The sequence below is a fragment of the Centrocercus urophasianus genome, unplaced genomic scaffold, assembly GCF_019232065.1.
Source record: "Centrocercus urophasianus isolate 14NV4802_14NV808 unplaced genomic scaffold, USGS_Curo_1.0 seq_10, whole genome shotgun sequence".
NCBI lineage: Eukaryota > Metazoa > Chordata > Aves > Galliformes > Phasianidae > Centrocercus > Centrocercus urophasianus.
The window spans coordinates 37,336,375-37,355,354 of NW_024884142.1; the positions used below are offsets into that span (position 1 = coordinate 37,336,375).

General features: G+C 45.6%; 1 protein-coding gene across 1 annotated transcript in view; it reads left to right on the top strand.

The window, feature by feature from the left end:
* Positions 1-18,980, top strand: part of FOXO3 (forkhead box O3) — an 84,642-nt gene that overhangs the window by 52,491 nt on the left and 13,171 nt on the right. The window contains 1 exon segment of the mRNA XM_042809365.1: positions 14,883-16,314. Coding sequence (XP_042665299.1) covers positions 14,883-16,280 — 1,398 coding nt within the window. The 3' untranslated portion in view covers positions 16,281-16,314.

Below are 18,980 nucleotides of genomic sequence, written 5' to 3' on the forward strand. Positions count from 1 at the left end.
CTGTTCTTAAGGGTAGAAACTTTAGGCAGTGAGGAATCTGCTGTGCCTTTAAGCACATTTTTCAGACTGTTGGTTACCCTCATTGATAATGTATACATGTTACTTCTGCTGGGGTTTCTGCTTCCAAATATTGGGCCTTGTTAAGCCTCTGTCTGCTAGAAATGCAGCCCCTGGCCATCTCCAGCCCAATCTGTAATATATATGTTTTCATGGCTTTTGTCTGTAGCAATTCTAAAAATAATTCCTTATTGGAATTCAATTGAATATGAAGAAAGTGAGGTGATAATCAGATGATGTCATAGCGATGTCTTGCACTGCATCCCGCCGATGCATCTGCCGATGCTAGCAACTGTTGCTATGTACCGAGTGGAAGATGATACTCCCCACCGTTCCCGAGTCAGGGAAGCTCTTCTTACCACTGCCTGTCATGCATCTGATACCTGCTGACGTGTGTCCCAGGCCTTTCTTTGCTGCCTTACTTGTTGGGACAGCTGTGAGAACCAGTGGATTATGTCCCACAGGGCTCTGAGCTACCCTGTTCCTGAGGCCATCTCCCAGAACCATTCTGAAGGAGCGGTGTGATGTCGGCCTCACAGCTGTTACCACTTCTGCTCCTGCAGAAGGCTCCACGAGGGCCTTTCCTGCTGACCCCTCTTGGTCTCTCTTGAGGACTTGCAGACAGCCTAGCCCCATTGGGAGCCGCCAGCCCTGCCCCGTGGGGACAGAGCTGCAGGAGTGGGGCTGCCTCTTGCTGTTGGTCCTGAGCTGACCTCCACCCCATGCCTTGTGCTGGAGGCCCAACAGCAGGACAAAGTCGGTGTCCCCAGTGCGCCGGGTCATGCCGGAGCACCTTGGCAGCTGTCCCTGGGCTGTGTGCCCATAGGACGGATTACTCACAGGTTTTGTCTTTGTTATGCTCATCGGAACGAGCCAGCTTCAACTTGGTGCACTGGGGCGTTGGATCGCCAGCAGCCTGAGATACGATCCTGTTTCTGTACAATGCTTCCTTTTGTTTTTGAAAGGCGTGTTGGTGGCAAACAGCATTGTATCAGGTTCTGGCCGTAATCCTGGAAGGGGAGTGGGAAGGGAGAAGGGCACGACAGAAGAAAGCATGCTCTGTTTGCTGCCTGGCATGCCAAAGCCCTGCTGCGACCTGTGGCACCGAGTTGCTCTGGGTGCCACAGGTCGCAGGGACTTGTGCACTGTGCAATACATAGTGACCACCCAGAGCTAAGTGACGTGTAAGTGCTTGTAAATAGTGGAGTAAATAGGCTTTGCCTTTCACTGAGGGAAAAAGAAAAACAACAAAGTGCCAAAAGAAGAGGAGAAGGAAAAAAGGGTACTAAACTGCAGCTCATTCAAAGCAGCTTGGGAAAGCTCTTGAGGTAGCCTTTCCTGAGAGCCTTTGAAATTCAAATGATGGACTCCAGCCTCCTGGCACTCAGACCGATTCCTGTTCCTGGGGGGCTGTAACAAACAGTTGCCCCTTTTTCTCTCTTTTCAATCCCCTTGAATCTCAGAACTTCCAGTTCTCCTATTCCCTCTTTGGGGTCTGAAGCCCAAGTGACTGTTAGAGCAGTGAAGAGGACAGAGTGCTGGGTGCAGGGCTGGGCAAAGAGGATTGCCCTATCTTCAGGTTCTCTTTCCACAGACATTTTCCTCTGTAGAACCCTGAAGAAGGTGGTCTTCCCTGCTGTCTTTTAGCGTGTGCCTGTGTGAAACCACCCTGCTAAAACACAGCTTGTGAGCAGCAGGCTGCTGAGAAATGAAAAGTGTTTGGTGCCTTACGCTTCTGCAGCGTTGGGGGGAGTGTGCCCTGTTGCACGCAGCTTAAAGGTTTTGTGGCCTCCTGCCTTAATTGCTTCTGACATTCTTATGTGAGGGTGTTGGGATGTGGGGGGGTTGTTGCTCACTTGTTCATTAAAGAGGAGAAACCCAACCACTGCAGCCCGTGCCAGCAGAGTGCCACAAGGGCAGCAGCTGGTGGTGAGGGCAAGCTTCTGCAGGTGCAGGGAAACACAAGTCCCCCATCTGTTCCTCCCGCTTCCTGCCCTTGCTGCTGGCAGCGTGGCCGTTTGTCCTGCTGCAGCTTTCTGTGGCTGTTGCTGAGCGTCCTCAAGCAGGCTGAGAGGCTGCCACCCCATCACTGTGTGTCACAGGAGGGAATAGCCTTGACAGAGATGGGTTGTGCAGGGTCATCCTATTGTACTTGTGATGATGGCAATTCATAGTTGAAGCACCTGATTTGGTTACCTTATAAAAAGGTGCCATTAAATACTGTATTTAGCTCCTCAGGGGAAGCAGCCTAGTTTCTTTCTCATTTTCCTTTTCTCATTCCTGTTTTAACATTAGTGACTCAGCTGTCACTCCACTTCCGAAGGACCACTGGGGTTACAACTGTGGTTAGATGGTACTGGGAACCCATTTCTGCTGAAAATAATTAATGTGGTCTATTTTCACCTCAAAATGGAGCCTGATACAAAACTACTGGAAGGTTTTCATTAACTTTTGCAAGCTTTGAAACTTGCCTATTGAATAGATTGAAAGCCTTTGTATGTCTGTCTGTCTGTCTCCTCTTGTTTTCCCATTCCAGTAAGGCATAGTCTAGTGAAGATGTGCGCACATCTAACCCTACATGTTGAGGGTGTTTCAATTCAGTCCAGTAAAGCAGCTTACAGAGTATGTGTTTACAGACCTGCGAAGGCTTTGTAGGTGAGAATCTCTTTGCAACAGTGTGCAGGGTTAGATCCTACGAGCAAAATGAGTTTCCATCAGCTCTGATAAAGATGTAATTCCCCAATGAGTAAACATTGTTAGTCCTAACCAAAAAGCAGCCTGGCTCAATTTGTATGTTTCTCTATACTCTGTCTCTGCTAAGCTCTAGTCTGTGTATGAAAAGGGGGGAAAAGGCAGAATTTTGTGTTAGCTTGCTCTGTTCTTTGTATATCAGCTCACATTAGTAAGTATTAGTAGAGCTGTAGTTACATGTACACATGCACTTTGCTCAGATGCCTGGTAGAAGATTATCTCCCTTACCCAAAAAGAGGTTAAGATTGGATATCAGGAAAAGGTTCTTCACCAGAGGGTGGTCGGGCCCCGCACAGGCTGCCCAGGGCAGTGGGCACAGCCCAAAGCTGCCAGAGTTCAAGAAGCATTTGGACAATGGTCTCAGACATAGGGTTTGAATTTTGGGCAGTCTGTGTGGAGCCAAGAATTGGACTCAGTGGTCCTTGTGGGTACCTTCCATCTTAGGTTGTTGTGTGATTCCAAGTATCCCTCATAACCATTTGCTAATGCTCCTTTTCTTTCTGTCCTCATCTGCTCAGCTGGTACAGTTTTCTTCGGTACCTTTATTATGAAAATGGTACCTGGCATGCTTTGGAGGCCTGGCATTCTTGAGCTGTGAATAGTGTGAATAGTGTCATAGAGCAAACACCAATGAACAACAGCACCGTCATTCTTAGCATTGTCCTTTAAAATCCACCCATGCCTTGGCCATGTAGATGTTACAAAAGAACTTATTTTCAAGGAACACAACTCCTAACCAAACTCACTAACTTAACTCACTGTTTTCCCCTAAAGGCTAGTTGTGGCACGTGCACCCATCCAAGGCTGGGACCAGTTTTTTGGGAAAGTAGACACTGGCCTTCCCGTTTGGTGCTGTAAGAGATCTGCAAGGATTAAGGGGACATCTCAGAGTGTGTGCAAGAAGCATGGAATTTGATTCAACAAGTCAGTACTTAATATTTTCCAGCACGAGGGAAGTTTGTGAAGTGACACTGTCTTAGGGTACTGAGAGATTACCTCAATGCTCATCCTGAAGGATAGGTGATGCAAGGCTGGTTTACTCTAGCAAATAACCCCAAACAATTTGACTTTATGTTCTATAGTGTTTTTACTGAATTAAGACTTCCCAGTCTGCCTGCAAAGTTTCCAATGCAGTTATCTTCTTCTTGTGCCAGCCCTTTCCACTACAGGAGCTCAACCAGACTGCAAACTGCAGGGTGGGTAATTCTTGTCCTGGTACCTCAAACTTTGCGAAAGAGGTCTCAAAACCCATTGCCCTCCTGGCTCCACAGCTGCCTCTGAAGAATGGTACCATGTGCCTCCTGAATGATACAGTGCAGAGGCCCTGACATTGACTTCAGAAGGCATGACTCATGAGTGCAGGTTCAAATTGGGAACATGAAAGGCTGCACTCATCCTTCTGCTGTTAAGGCTCTGGTATTGGGTGGAGAACTCAGAAAGCATGGGGAAGTGCTGGAAAGTGTGGACACTGTCTATTGTTAGGCTCAATATTAAGCACTGATGACTGGAGTTGTAGCAATGTCAGCAGTGGAGGTTTTCTCAGAACAGGTAAATGTATTTAAAAAAAAAAAAGAGAAGTCTATCACGCCTTTGAATTTACCTCAGTTTTGAGGTTGATGGGATGGTGCTATTGCCAGTTACGTGTGAAACAGGAATGTCCTGCTTGCTGTAGCAAAGGGCTGATTCATTGGCAGCATAGTAGGTGTCATCTTTCCTTTTGTCAGCTCCTGAGGTGTATTTTGCCCCTGCAGTGAACAGAAAATAAATTAAAGAAATCCAGTAAAACCAGTAACATGCAAGTCATCCAAGCGAGCTGCGGTTTGGTTCAAACTGTTCATAAATGGAGCGAGGTGAGGCTAAGATGCATCTGAGGGGTGGAAGAAGAGCTGAGAGTTAGCAAAGGCAGGCTCTGAACAACTCCCAAGATGCTGCCATGCCCAAAGCATGCCCAAGGTGGGTGAGGTGAATTAAATTTTAAAGTTGTCAAAAGATTTTCTCCATAGGGAAAATATAAAAATGCTGTCATCTGGAAGAATGCAGGCAGGACACTGCAGTGTGAAAGCTGGAACCCTGTACCGCTGCTTGAGTTTGTGGGGGAGGGCTATTTTGAGGCTGTCCTAATGCCATGCCTTCCCTATGGAAGTGAGATGATACAATAGGCTGAAGAGGAAGTGCTGAAAGGAACCCATGTTGCTCTGCAGATCTACAGCTAGTGAGAAGATGGATGTTTTTGTCCACTCAGTTAATGTTAGGCATGAGCTTAGTTTGTATTTGCAGAAGGCAAGTCTGTGGGATTTTTCAAATACAGAATTATAGAATTATACAATGGATTGGGTTGGAAGGGACCTGAGGGCCCACCCAACCCCCTACCGCAGGCAGGGCTGTCACCCACCAGCTCAGCAAATGAAAAGGTAAGAAGGGACCAATGTGATCTCCAGCTTATAGCTGGGATCAAATTAGAACTGTTGTCAGAATGCCTCTAAAGGAATACTGATTACTTACTACTTTCCAAAGATATTAATGTTTGATGGCTTCCGTTATGCTCTGAGGAGCACACAGGTCATATATTTACTTCTAGCAAGATAGCTGTCCACTGCCATGCTTGGGAAGAGCAGACACTTTTTTTTGCCCCCCACTCTGTTCCCGGCTCTTAATTTGCACCCATCCCCGCATTGTGGCAGGGAACTGCCCGCAGATCTGGGGACTGTGGCTCTGTGAGCCTGGCATCTCCATGACTCACAAGGACTTGTGTCCTACAGGTCAGGGTCAGACCCTTGGGTGATCACCTGCAGGAGCATCCCCAACCTGCTCAGTGCCTGGGGCTGTGGAGCAGGAGCCTCAGTCCCTTGCCATGCTGGTTGGAGTGCATCATATTTTAAAATGCACTTGTTTTTAATCTGATAGTATCTTCTGGTTCAATAATAAACGAATTGCATGCTTAAAATAGCAGAGGAGAGAGGTCCTGTTTCAGATTAGTCACATAACAGAGATGCCCAGGGCTGCTTTGGAGATAGTTTGAAGGCTTGTTTTTACGAGAAGGTCCTGTGTGCCTGTGCCAGCTTTGGAAGGGCTTACTCGGGCCTGATCAAACTCGGTCAGTCAGTGTATCAGATACGTTCCTCTGTCAGTTGCATGTTAGCCATAACTGTCACCAGATTTGCAATAAAATAGCTGCAGCTCAGCACTTATGTTTAACACAGCCCATGCACATAGCGATCCATCAGTTCAGAGTCGGGCCACCTCAGAACTGGCACTTTGCGGAGCCGCGTGCAGGGCACTGATGCACTTTGGTAAGGCAGGAGCCCTCACAGGCTTTGCAGCACAATCCTTGACCTTGCTCCTCTGCCACTGTGCAGTGGGATTTACTGGGAATTTAGTTGCATTTCCCAGGCCTAGCAAGTGTTAAAAAAGTCAGCACATAACCACCAAAAACTTCTCAAAGCTTCACAGAAGGATTGAAGTTGGCTGGGAGCTCTGGGTCCAACCCCTGCCCAAGCAGGGTGTCCAGGCCCATGGCCAGGTGGCTTTTAGCACCACTACATTAGTATAAATACAGACTTAGAATAGGTGAATCAGCATTGACAAGCTTTTGTCATCTTCCATGGGAAGCTGCTATTTTTAGTGTATTATTATAATCAGTAGCATCACTCACATGTATTTATAAAGGCATGAAAGAACGCCCGTACATGTTTCTAAATAGTCAATGTATAGTAACGGCCATATGCTGCAAGTGAGCAAAAATAAAGCTTCAACACTCTGGCTTCCAAAACACTATATGAAGCTTTTGGTGGGATCTTTGTATCTAAGAAATGCAAAGCGGAGGGAAAATTTCTTCTTCTAGTCAAGAAAAACAAACCCAAAGACTTCAGGGTGCCAGCTTCACAGCGAAATTGCATCGTTTCCATTGAGGTCTAACACAGTGACCAGTCAGGTTTGTGAGAGCACTGCCACCAGCTTCAGGACTGCTGGGTTGGGTGTGCAGTAAAAGCAGCAGCGATTTTTGTGAGAGTTTCTGCTTGGACAGTTTGGGTTGATGGCGTGTGTGTTGTTGCACATCTCCTGGGGCTCCTGGAGGAACAGAGGAAAAGCACTGTGATTCCCCATTGGAGGTACTCTACGGATGCAGAGTGGTGCTCTTTCCGGAGTCACTACAGTGGGAATGTTTGAAATTCTGGGGTCTGCCATTAAAGAAAAAGAGAGAGGAAAGATATTATCTGCTGGTGACTCTGCTCATGAACAGAGATCCTAACTGTTTTGATCTGGCTCTGCGAAGGTCTGGCTGTATGTGTTTATCCTGGCTTTTTTGTATGCAACTCCTTGAGCTTAAAGTCACTTAAAAAACAGTGGCAGTGGTTTTTTTAGTTTCACTGACTGTATTCGTGTCGCAGTCAAGCCTGCACTGATGCACCCTGGGATTTTCACAAATTCAGCACCTTGCAAGATAATGCCTGAAAGTAAATTCCTGCTCTTAATTAAGTTCAGTCCTTTGATTGAAATTAATTGTGCTTCTGAATTTTGTGCAGACGTGGTACAAAGCAGGTGGAAGAGGATGAAAAAGAGGGCTCTTGACAAGGTGCCTTTAGCAACTCCTGATGCTGCTGCGTGGCTCTGGGTCCCTAAACCCCATTCTAATGTGGAGAAGCATCCGCGTTGTGTACAGAGACAAATGCTTATGTATCAGCTTTGTATATGGAGTCAAATGCTTATATATCAGCTTACATGGGTTGGGCTGTAGGAAGGGAATGTTCTGCCCAGCACTCCCAGAGCAAAAACAGCTGGGGAGGAGGTTGCTCAGGCAGCTTCAAATTTATAAAAATACATCAAAATATACGAATACATGCTGCATGGCTATTGCCATTGCTCTTTATGAAGTTGGTTACACTTTTCATCCTCGGACCTTGTTCTTTCTTGGCAGCTTCCAGCATTTTCCTCATTCTCTTGTTTCCCTTCTCCCAGTGCCCAGTGGAAAAAAATAAACTGCAACCAGTGTGATCAGCTCAAAGCAAAACAAATGTTATTTATTAGAGTCCTCCTGTGGTCTATAGACGTCTGACTATAAAATAACTGGAGATTTTTCTGCTAACTGGAAGTGTGATGCTCTGAGACAATTTCCAGGCAGAAGATATTTTCAGCTGAGCTTTATTTACGTCAGCATAGTGATTTGCAATATTAGTGTTTGCAAAGAGTGAGGCAGCAGTTGTTTTAATTAGACTTCCTTTTTTTTCTTTTAGCAAAAGCATTTAATGCTGTGACTAAGTTCCCTCAGCTTCACGTGTTGAGATGCCTTTTCGTTTGGAAGGGAAGGCTCCCACCTCCTTTGGGGGCATACTGCTTGCTCTCAAGCGAGGGAACAGCCCCAGGTATGAGGCATACATCCTCAGGGTTTCTTTTCCCTCTTCTGTTTGAATTCTTGTGTCATAATTTAGCACAGTGCAGAGTTCTTAGTTTGGATAAGGGGGAGATGCATGCCATGCTTGCCTATGTGAGTATAATACCTTTCAGAGTATAACTCTTCACTGGGCTTAGTGCTCTCCCAAGAAGCTCTGATGTCCCTCGCTGCTTCCAGCTCTTCTAGGAGGTGGGAGTGGGTACAGAGGACTCGTATTACAGCAAGAGTCTCCTATAGATGTTCCACTCCTATCAAGATCAGAAATACTCCATCAAAGAGAGAATGAGGAAGGGAATACCACAAAGCCACCCTTCAGATATCAAACTGATTTTTTGGGGGTCCTAAACCAACAGGTTTTTTCCCCTTTTCTAGTAGGAGGATATGCTTGGTGACACAGCTTCCTAAAAGTGCCCACAGAGGTTGTAAAGACTCCTTCATGAAAATCTTCAGAAGCCATCTGGACGTGGGCCTGGGCACCCTGCTGTGGGCGTCCCTGCTGGAGTAGGGGTTGGGCTGAATGGGCCCAGAGGTCCCTGGCAGCATCTGATGCTGTGCAGTGTCAGGGCTGAGTTGGTGTCATCCCCACTTTCTCTCTCAATGCTCTCCATGCAGTGACCTCTGTGAGCCAGTCACAGAGGGCTGCTGGATGTCCCCTGTGTGACTCTGCTTCTGCCCAACATCTGTCATGTGTGCAGGTTGCCCTGAAAACTCATAGGTGATACCAGACAGTGAGCATCAACAATGTTTGGGTGTCAGAAGTGAAGCCACTTTTTGGGTGTAATTTGCTTAATGCTATTTTCCACTACAACTTTCATAATTTAGGGAAAATACAACAAACCAAAATACACATTTTGGTTTGTTTCATATTTGGCTGTGTGTGGAAAACGAGGCAATTAAAAGTTGTACATTGGTACAGCATGGCTGGATAGATACAGTGAACAGACTTTCCTTACGTTTTAATTCTCAATTTTTCTGCATTTACGGAGCACCTTCACTACTTCATTATGTTACATATTTTTTTCTGGTTTGCAAAAACGTATGGCAATGGTGAGAAGTTCAGAGACCGCTTTGGGTTGGGGGTGTTTATGTGCCTTGAGAAGAGCATGCTGAGCCTTACAGGGCAATGTAGCAAAGACTATGTAGAACCAATAGAGGAGTACTGGCTAAAAGTCTCCCTGTCCAGACTCACAGATGCCTTTTGCCAAAAGTTTCAATATGAATGCATACAACAGTTTTAACTATTCATCATTTTGAAGTCACTGTATCTGTTCTCTTCTTTCCTTGCAACTGAACCTAATGGAGGATTTTAAAGCAAGCAAAATGTAAAAACGGTAGCTGAAGCAAATGTTGAGTTACTTCATGGGAAGGCATAAGTGCTGGACTGGATAGATGGGCAAAATGTATTGATTATTCACAACCTTATATTTTAGTGACCACTGAATACAAAGAATGTAGTTTGGTTCATTTTGCTTTTCTTAAAGAAAATTACTAATTTTTGGTGAAGGTCCTCTGGATGGTTATTCATCCCCATAACAGAATTGTGCTACAGAGTTTTGAGAATGGTGCTGAAGGCTGGAAATCAAAGTCAAAGAAGCAAGTGGGGCCATTGGAAAGCTTGCTGTAAGCTGGAGTTGTTATTTCCATGGCTTCTCCCCAGTGGCATTAGATTTGAGCCTTGCCCTACTGCGTGGTCACCAGACAACTTCATATGGTGAAGTCAGAGTGTTAAATATGTTTATAAAGTGTAAAATAAAGTATAGTTCTCCCAAGTGAGCGTTAGCAGCAGTTACGGGTCCACAGATAGAGTTTGTTTTTCTCTCATCATTTCGCAGTATACCCATTGTTAAAATAAACCACTGCTCTTGATTTGTAGAAGTGATCTTACAGTTTAGGAGCCTGTATCTGAAATAACAAATTAACCACTCACTGCAGAATACCAAAATGAAAACAGCAGTGTGTAACTTGGACCCAGCAGCCACCAGCTGCACCTCATCTTGCTAATCTTCAGCTTTTTTTTTTTTTTTTTTCCTTAAAGCAGGGGCTTTTAAGAGTTAAGTTACACAACTCTCTTTTTATTTTTAAAGTGAGTAGATTCCTTGTGGCGTTGTTGAGAATGATAAATTGATACCACATGTTGCTCCCAGACAAAAAAGACTCTGTGTTGCAGTGGAAGCACTTGCAGCTGGTGTCTCAGTTAATGGCCGGGCTCCACAAGGTAAACACAGTTTGGAAGAGGCTGAAGCAGACATGGGCAGGAGGAACGAGGGGGATTTTCTCTGTTTTGAAGGCTTGAACATTTGCTGTTTTGGCCTGGCCACAGTTGTGTACTGAAAGAACGCATGGACTAAGCTTTTCCAAGAGACTCGTTTATAAGTTTGCACCAAACCGGGTATCTGGCGCCTTGGAAGTGTTTGAATGTCGTCTCAGGGAGCTTATATGCTCACACATGTACCAAAATACCAAGAGAGGTGGTGGGCATGCCAGCACCCTTTCTCATAATGCCTTCCACTCAGGGCTTGGTGGCTTGGTTTCCTCACCCCAAAAGCTGTCTGGGAGAAGTCTTACCCCGTGATCTCTCAGCGCCCATGGCAGGGGGAGGCCAAGGCAGGTCCCTGCCATCCTGCCCTCTTGCCCCTTCACTGTCATCCCTTTCTCCACTGCCCATCCTACTGATACCATCGCTCAGCCTCGTCATGCCTTTCCCTGACACCTTCCCCTTCTGCTGTGCATGAATGTTCTCCTCTCCACCTCACTGCTGTCCCCTTCTTCAGACATCTTGGTCCTCTCCTTTCCCCTTTCTGCCTGCTCTGCCCCCTTCATGTTCAGCTTTCTTCCTCCCCAGCAGGGACACTCCTGCCTGTCTATCTTCCTTTCAGCCTTGCACACCACCTGACATCTGTTAGTGGCATCTAATACTCTGCACAGATGTATGTTTTTTTTTAAATGAGAATTTGCAGTAACCTCTCAGCAGCTGGCAGCTGAGCATAGCCACATTGCCTTCATGCAGCATCCTCTACTTGTGCCACATCTGCCCCATGTCATGTGTTCCTCTGTTCTGGGTCTTCCTTGTCTTCAGGAACAATAACTCCTTTCTGCAGGACCCCTTCAAGAGGGGCTGGGACCCAGCTGGGCACCGTATGGTATGCTCTTGATCTTATCTGCAAGAATCACAGTCTTGGTAGGGCATGCAGCTTACTTCAAGTCGAATATAAATAGTAACGCTAATAAAGGGAGGAGATCATCATATTTCTTTTCTGCTCTGCTCTTGTACTGTCCTCATGTTGTAGCCATCATTGGTATCTGAGCTCTTTCCAAGGTGTCTGCGGCCTGGCTAGCATCTGTCCCATATGATCTCCAGGAGAGATTCATGGGCGTTCCTCTATAGATCTTTTAAAGTTTCTTGTTGTATTTTGGCATGGAAAAATGTGTTTTGTTTCAGTCATTGTGGCCTAATCTTTCTTCCAAGTAAGCTGGAGACAAATCCCCATTAATTTGAGCAGCGGGGTCCAAATCACAAACTGTACTTTCTCTGCTTCCCCAGTTCCTCTGTGGTGTGTCGCAGGGCAGTTCCTAATGCACATCCCTGTGAGAAAAAGCTGTCCCACAGGATTATCCTATATTTTAAGCAGGTCATGAACATTCTCTGATGGTTCAGAAACAGGTAGAAAGCCCAATTATTTCCTTCCAGATTGCAGCCCTGTAGCCCAGCCCAACAGCTTTCACTCCTGTGAATTCTGAGTCTCAGTGATTTCTCTACAAAGTTCATGTGTGGAAGGATAACAGAATCCAGCCATAATTTGATTTGGCAGGACACCCAACACATGGAGAAACCAAAAACTGAGATACTGTTGCTGAAGAGGTCAGCATGGGAGGCTGTATGAAAGAAGTGGGTTTTAAGGCACTGTTTGAACAGAGGGTGGAGATGAGGTACACAGAAATAAATTGGCCCATAATTATGCTTAGGATAACAGTCTTCCTACAGGAGAAAAGTAAAGAAAAACAGAAGCTGGAGCATAAATGGCATATTGCATAATGTAAAGGAAAACAAACTGCTTGGATTTTTCATAACCACCAATTTTCAGTGCAAAAGTATTATTACACTCTTCTATTATTTTTGTAATACCAACAGTGAGCGAAAAGATATTGTAATAAGAAAATTACACATGTGCATACATATGCACACATAGAAGAGCCCTCATCCTGAAATGCTGTTCAATTTTACAGTTTTACCAACTGACCATTTAGGATTTTGTCTGGTTTTAGACCAGATGTTACAACAGTGCAGCAGAAATTCATGAGAAGACCAAAAGCTGCAAAGTTAGCTGATGGCGCTTGGCTGATTGTTTTTATGTTTGAAGCTATATGGCAGCCTTGTGTCCCACCTCAGGTGTTTCTTTGTTTTTTGAGATACATATATATGTATTTTCATTTGTAACTATCATTGTGCTGTTTATTCTTATATCCAGCATTTTTAGGTTGAGTGCATCACAGTGTTTGGTGTGGTGTTCTAGCTCTGGTTGTTGTAATCCTGCCACTGGGAGAGATCCCCATATTTTCACATACAGTTGCCATAGTGGATGAATATAAAATCTGCCTGAATTGAAGCAGCACAGACTGGAATATCGGGAAAGATTTAAAAACAACAAAATAAAACAGTCAGCAGTCTCCAGGCACTTGGGAAGAACCTGAGAAAGTTAGCAGTGGTGCCTGATTGTTTGAAATTAGAAGCAGACTTCTACCAGGCTGAAAATATCGTTTAAAATGTCAGCAGCTAAACAATAAAAGGCTCTTCCTCTCCTTAGACTGAAGAACTATGATGCTGCACCTCAGTCCAACATACTATAATGACATTATAGTCTCTTGGAAGTAGACAAGTTTACAGCTGAAACGCTAACCCAAACTTGTCTCGAGTATGTCTGCGAAGCCTTGTCTGCTGTTCTGTGCAAATTGTTTAAAACAAAGCAGTTGCTATTTTGAACTGTAGTCAATGTGATTTCTCTTTTCATTAAGTGATAATCGCAAATGCGTCTGCTGTCTGCGTGTGAGAAGAATTTCAGGCGTGTTTTCCATTTCACAATCTGACAAAAACCACAACACTTAGCGGGAAAAAGGCATCTTATACCGAGAATTGTTTAAAAAAAAAGCTGGGCTGTTTTTCTTTATACATCCAGTGTGTCTCCAGTTCACTTATGTCAAACATCCATTTATCCCAGTGCTACAAGCATTGAGATGCTTGTGAATGATTTGTTGATTGACACATTCTTTGTCCATTTAAACCTGGAATTTCTTCAGTGCTTTGTAAATGAAGGATGCTTATGGCAGATGGATTGGCAGTGCTATGATCCTGTTGACTTTATGCTTTTAAAGCATGCTGGTAGAACAAATGTAATTTTATCCTCTATAGCTAATATTTGCCAAAACTAAAAAGGGAAAAACAAAACAAAACAAAAACCCTTGTTCAACTTTTTAAACTTGATCATCTTTAACGTGCAGGAATAGTGTAACACTTATGTCAAAAGGATATGGCATCACTCCAAAAATATTTGCCTTACACATGAGAAAAAAAGTCCAATCCTCCGGAAGCATTTCAGTAGCCAGTACTACTTGCGTGTCCTTTTTTGAGCTGTATTTTAAGCCCAGCAGCAGTAGGTTGAGCAGAGTGGGATTTTCGTTTCAGTTATTCTGTATAAATCTGGTGTGGTTTCATTAGGGCTACTGTGGGCTGGTTTTCTCTGCCACTTGGTTTGGGGTGATGATCACTGGTGTGGCTTTCAGACTGGGGATGTTGCTGACTTCAGCAAGGCTGCGAATGCACCTCCCCGTGTGCAGCGTGGGGCGTACGACTGTGTGTGGCCTCATACAGCAGCTTCCAGGGACAAGTGTATCACTGCGTGCTGTGTCACGTTACGTTTTGAAGAACTGTGAGGATACCATAGTGTGGGGACAGCTGGCTGGCTGCCGTGGTACAGGCGTAATTCTGGTGTGCCTCATCAGAGAGAAAGCACAGCTTATGCACAGTGTGCCTGTGGGAGAGGAGCAGCAGCACATGCAGTTTGCTCAAGAATTAGAATAAATACACAAACACACATGCCGATGAAGAATTAAAAAGACATTTGCCAGGACTGCAGTGAGCATGACTACCGCTCGAGTCAGACTTCGCCAATGACTTTGCATGTTTTGTTTCATGGAGCTGATGGTAAGATTGCTGATAATGTAGAGGTTTATCCTGAGTTGAAAGGGGAGAAGTGCAGCTCCCTCAAGTCAGGTACTGTTGACTGACTTAAGGGCATGAGCAACAGCCTCTGGTTTCATCCACATCCCAGGGAAGGGGGGTTCTTGGCAAAAAGGAGCTAGACATTCTGTTCCCTTGTTCTGATGTTCCCAGCTGTCTCTTCTAGCTCCTTTACAAGCTCTGTTTCTTAGGATGCAGCTTCTGGGGTATAAGGGTAGGTAGCAGGAATGCCCAGCTAGTGCAGGCATTGCACTTGCTGACTAGCAGCACGCTGGCAAGGTACTCTCACGTTCCAGCCTTCCCATTTCCATTACCCAAGAAAACACGGTGATGTCCAGGAGGGCCCAGCACTTGGATTCATGTCATTTTCCTGTGATGCTGGTGTTGCGATTGAGATTTGGGGTAGCAAAAGGAGTGCTGCTCTTGACATGTTGTTTTCTTCCTTTCCTGCAGAATTCAATCCGGCACAACTTGTCACTCCACAGCCGATTCATCAGGGTACAGAACGAAGGCACTGGGAAGAGCTCCTGGTGGATGATCAATCCGGATGGTGGAAAAGTTGGTAAGGCGCCCCGGAGACGCGCCGTGTCCATGGACAACAGCAACAAGTACACAAAGAGCAGAGGGCGGGCGGCGAAGAAAAAGGCAGCCCTGCAGACTGCCCAGGAGGCGAGTGAGGACAGCCCTTCGCAGCTCTCCAAGTGGCCGGGGAGCCCGACTTCCCGCAGCAGTGATGAGCTGGATGCCTGGACAGATTTTCGCTCCCGGACAAATTCAAACGCCAGTACAATAAGTGGCCGCTTGTCGCCGATTTTGGCGAGCACCGAGCTGGATGATGTTCAAGATGATGACGCTCCACTTTCTCCCATGCTGTACAGTAGTCCTTCGAGCTTGTCCCCCTCGGTAAACAAACCATGCACTGTGGAGTTGCCTAGGTTGACTGATATGGCTGGGACAATGAATTTGAACGATGGACTGACAGATAACCTCATGGACGACCTCTTGGACAATATAACACTCCCTTCCTCCCAGCAGTCGCCCACAGGAGGAATAATGCAGAGAAGCTCCAGTTTTCCATATGGTTCCAAAGGTTCAGGGCTGGGCTCCCCCTCGAGTAGTTTCAACAACGCCGTGTTTGGGCCGTCGTCCCTGAATTCCCTCCGCCAGTCGCCCATGCAGACTATTCAGGAGAACAAGCAGGCTACCTTCTCTTCCATTTCTCATTACAACAACCAGACGCTGCAGGATCTGCTCGCCTCAGATGCACTTAGTCACAGCGATGTCATGATGACACAGTCTGACCCGCTCATGTCCCAGGCAAGCACAGCTGTGTCCGCCCAGAACTCCCGCAGGAACATAATGCTCCGCAATGACCCCATGATGTCGTTTGCTGCGCAGTCCAGTCAGGGCGGTCTGGTCAATCAGAGCCTGCCCCATCACCAGCACCAGTCTCACAGCTCTCCTCTTAGCGGCAGCCGTGCCTTGTCCAATTCCATCAGTAACATAGGCTTGAATGACTCCAACAGCTTGGGATCCAAACATCAGCAGTCGCCTGTCAGTCAGTCTATGCAAACACTTTCTGACCCTCTCTCAGGCTCCTCTTTGTATTCCTCTAGCATGAACCTTCCGGTCATGGGACACGAGAAATTCCCAAGTGACTTAGACCTGGATATTTTCAATGGGAGCTTGGAGTGTGACATGGAGTCCATCATCCGCAGTGAACTCATGGATGCAGATGGGCTGGATTTTAACTTTGATTCCCTCATCTCAGCACAGAACGTTGTCAGTCTGAATGTGGGGAACTTCACTGGTGCTAAACAGGCTTCATCACAGAGTTGGGTACCAGGCTGAAGGATCTTTGAGGACAGGGAAAATGGGCAAACAGGTCAGTGCCCTGTAGATGTGGTAAAATGCTTGGTTTTATTGGAGTTTGGACCAACCACTTAATTGTTAGCGCACACTAATAATACTAATTTGGCATGCAATGGCTTGCTATGTTTTGGTATGCAGCAGGCGCTTCCAAGAAGAACTGGGAGGTGTGGAGGGAAATTAGGCTAAGCTATAAAATGTTCAGCTGTAGCACGGTCAGCACGCATCTGATGCTGTGTCCCTCTTAATTTGGACATAAGAAATGTTAATGACAAATCAGGAAAACAGAGGTGGAATATTTGTGGGTTTTAGGAATCAGAGAGCTCCGGTTTGTCTTCTTTGAAGTCGCAACAAATGGATTCCTCTCTGCAGCCAATGCCACACGTAGCTAAGCTGTGTTACACAGGGATGAGGCAGGGGCTTTGTGGTCACTGGAGAAATACTACTGCTGGGAGAAGTAAGAGTTTGCAAGATCGGTGCTTGCACCACTGTGACATACACTAAGCCAAGTGTATGTCATAGAGCTGGACTAAAATAGTTTGCTGCTGTGTATGGTAATGCTTGTGCAATTGCTTGTTTTTATTTTTTAATGTAATTCTTGCTAAAAAAAAAAAAAAAAGAAGGTAGCAAATCAAGGAATTATATTTTGAAGTAACAAAAGTGGGATCCTGGTTGCAGGAGCATCCTGTTTTAAGTGCTGGAACTTTGCAAAAATGGTTGGTCCCCCACAGGACCAGAGTAGGTATCATTTCTTTTTGGACTTCACCGAGAGAATATCTCTAGGTTTGGGTTCTGACATAGGTTCTTTTCAAATGTTACCTTCCTCACATTTTTCTCCAGATTGCTGTGTTTTTTTTTCAGTACTTATCTGCAAGTGGATGCATCTGAGCCTGTAAACTTTGCTTCTGCCATCCTTTGTGATTCTGCAGGCTCCTACCCATACGTCTCTGCCTGCTTAGACACACATTCACTGACTCAAGGAATAAGTTCCATACAAAGTGCCCTTTCTGCTTTGTTTATTTATTAGTATAAGGGAGTAGATTTCAAAATATAGTAGGATAAAAGGTTGGCTATAAATTATTGAAGGTATTCTGCAAACTTCAGAACAGTGTGCAGAGTATCATTCATTCAGGCATTCATTCATTTTGCAGCTTACTTCCAACTTTCTTATTTTCTGAGAGAGGGATGGAAAGAAAGAATCCATGTCTTTTGACTTTGCTAGTGGGTGACCCTTTAATCTTTAATTGAGTTTTCATCCTTTGTTTCACAGTTAAATGTTCAGGGGGAAGCTTTGCAGTATGTGAACAGCAGTGGTGAGCCTCCTGAATATCTCCCTATGTGTCTGGAGTACTTTCTCTTCCAGGCAAATGATTTCTTCTCATTCTTTCACATCACTCTGGAAAGGAGAGCACTGCAGGGTGAGGTTGGGAGGTGGGCTGTAGAGGATGCTGCATTCCACTGTCCGTGCATTGTGGCAAGGCTAGGGTGCCAGCTGAGTTCTTCTGTTTTTTCAGTTCCAGTGCTTGATCATTTAAGAAAGAAAAGGGAAAAAAAAAGAAAAGTGATTCATGAACCATAAAGCAGAACCTCGCGTCAGGTCACCTTTGTTGTCTCCTCCTCCAAGCGTGTGAGCTGTTGGAATTTAGAAACCCATTTTTGTCCAAGGTGAAGCATCTAGCAGTACAATATGCTTAAAAAAAGAGATGTAATTGACAGCTTTGTATGACACACAATAAGGCAAGCTCCTGTTTCAGTACAGTCGTGCTGTGCGTAGATAGAAGGTGGTGGGGAGACCCAGAAGCAGCAGGGAGGTGCAGTATCAGCCACCTCCTTGCAGCAGTTCCCCACTGCCTCTTGACTCTATCCTGCGCCACACAGGGAGAGTATGGCCACCCCAGTCCTTCCCAGGGTGTGCTTTAGAGTAGAGGAACCCATACATGTGTGGGTGAGAAGCCTCATTTTGGGGGATGGAGTTGTTGAGGAGATGGCTCTCCTCAATGAATTATTGACCAGTCATCTATGTCAGCGTCTTCCTCTTTAAAAGAAAATCAACTGCATTCTGTTCACTGGGGAAGGCAAAGGCCTATGCAGACTATGCCACCATGATGAGTTGGTTGTAGCCATTGGCTGCACATAAGCCTTTGCGTGTTCACCAGCTCTCACTGTGTTGGCTCTTTGCCTGCAAGGCTCGCCATTTCCAGCCTTTCAGCAGGACTTAATTGGTGCTCATAACAAAATTTGGTTTGTTGGCTTTTCCTCTTGCACAAAATAAAGGAGAAATCAATATACTTTTGTTCTTACCTCATTCACGCAGCCATAATTCCCCCCGTTAAGCTAGTTGAGGCCTCTATCCCCCTACCTGCGCTTACTTCCCAAGAGCACTGTATCTGCCCTCCACCCACACAGATAATCATGGGTTGTTCTTTCTGCTTGCTTGTCAATACACGAATCACAGAATCATAAGGGTTTGAAAGGGACCGCTGGAGGTCACCTAGTCGCTATTCCCTAACCTCTCTCCAGGATACCTGGTGTTTTTACCTCCTGTTCTGATAGTGTTCCCATCCCGTGGTGCTTAGCTCTGTGTCCATCTCAGCCAGTGGAGCTGAAGGGATTTGGTGTTTGCTAAGAGTAACCTCAAGCAAACTGATGGGGAGGGCAATGGGGAAATTTCACAGCTGCCTG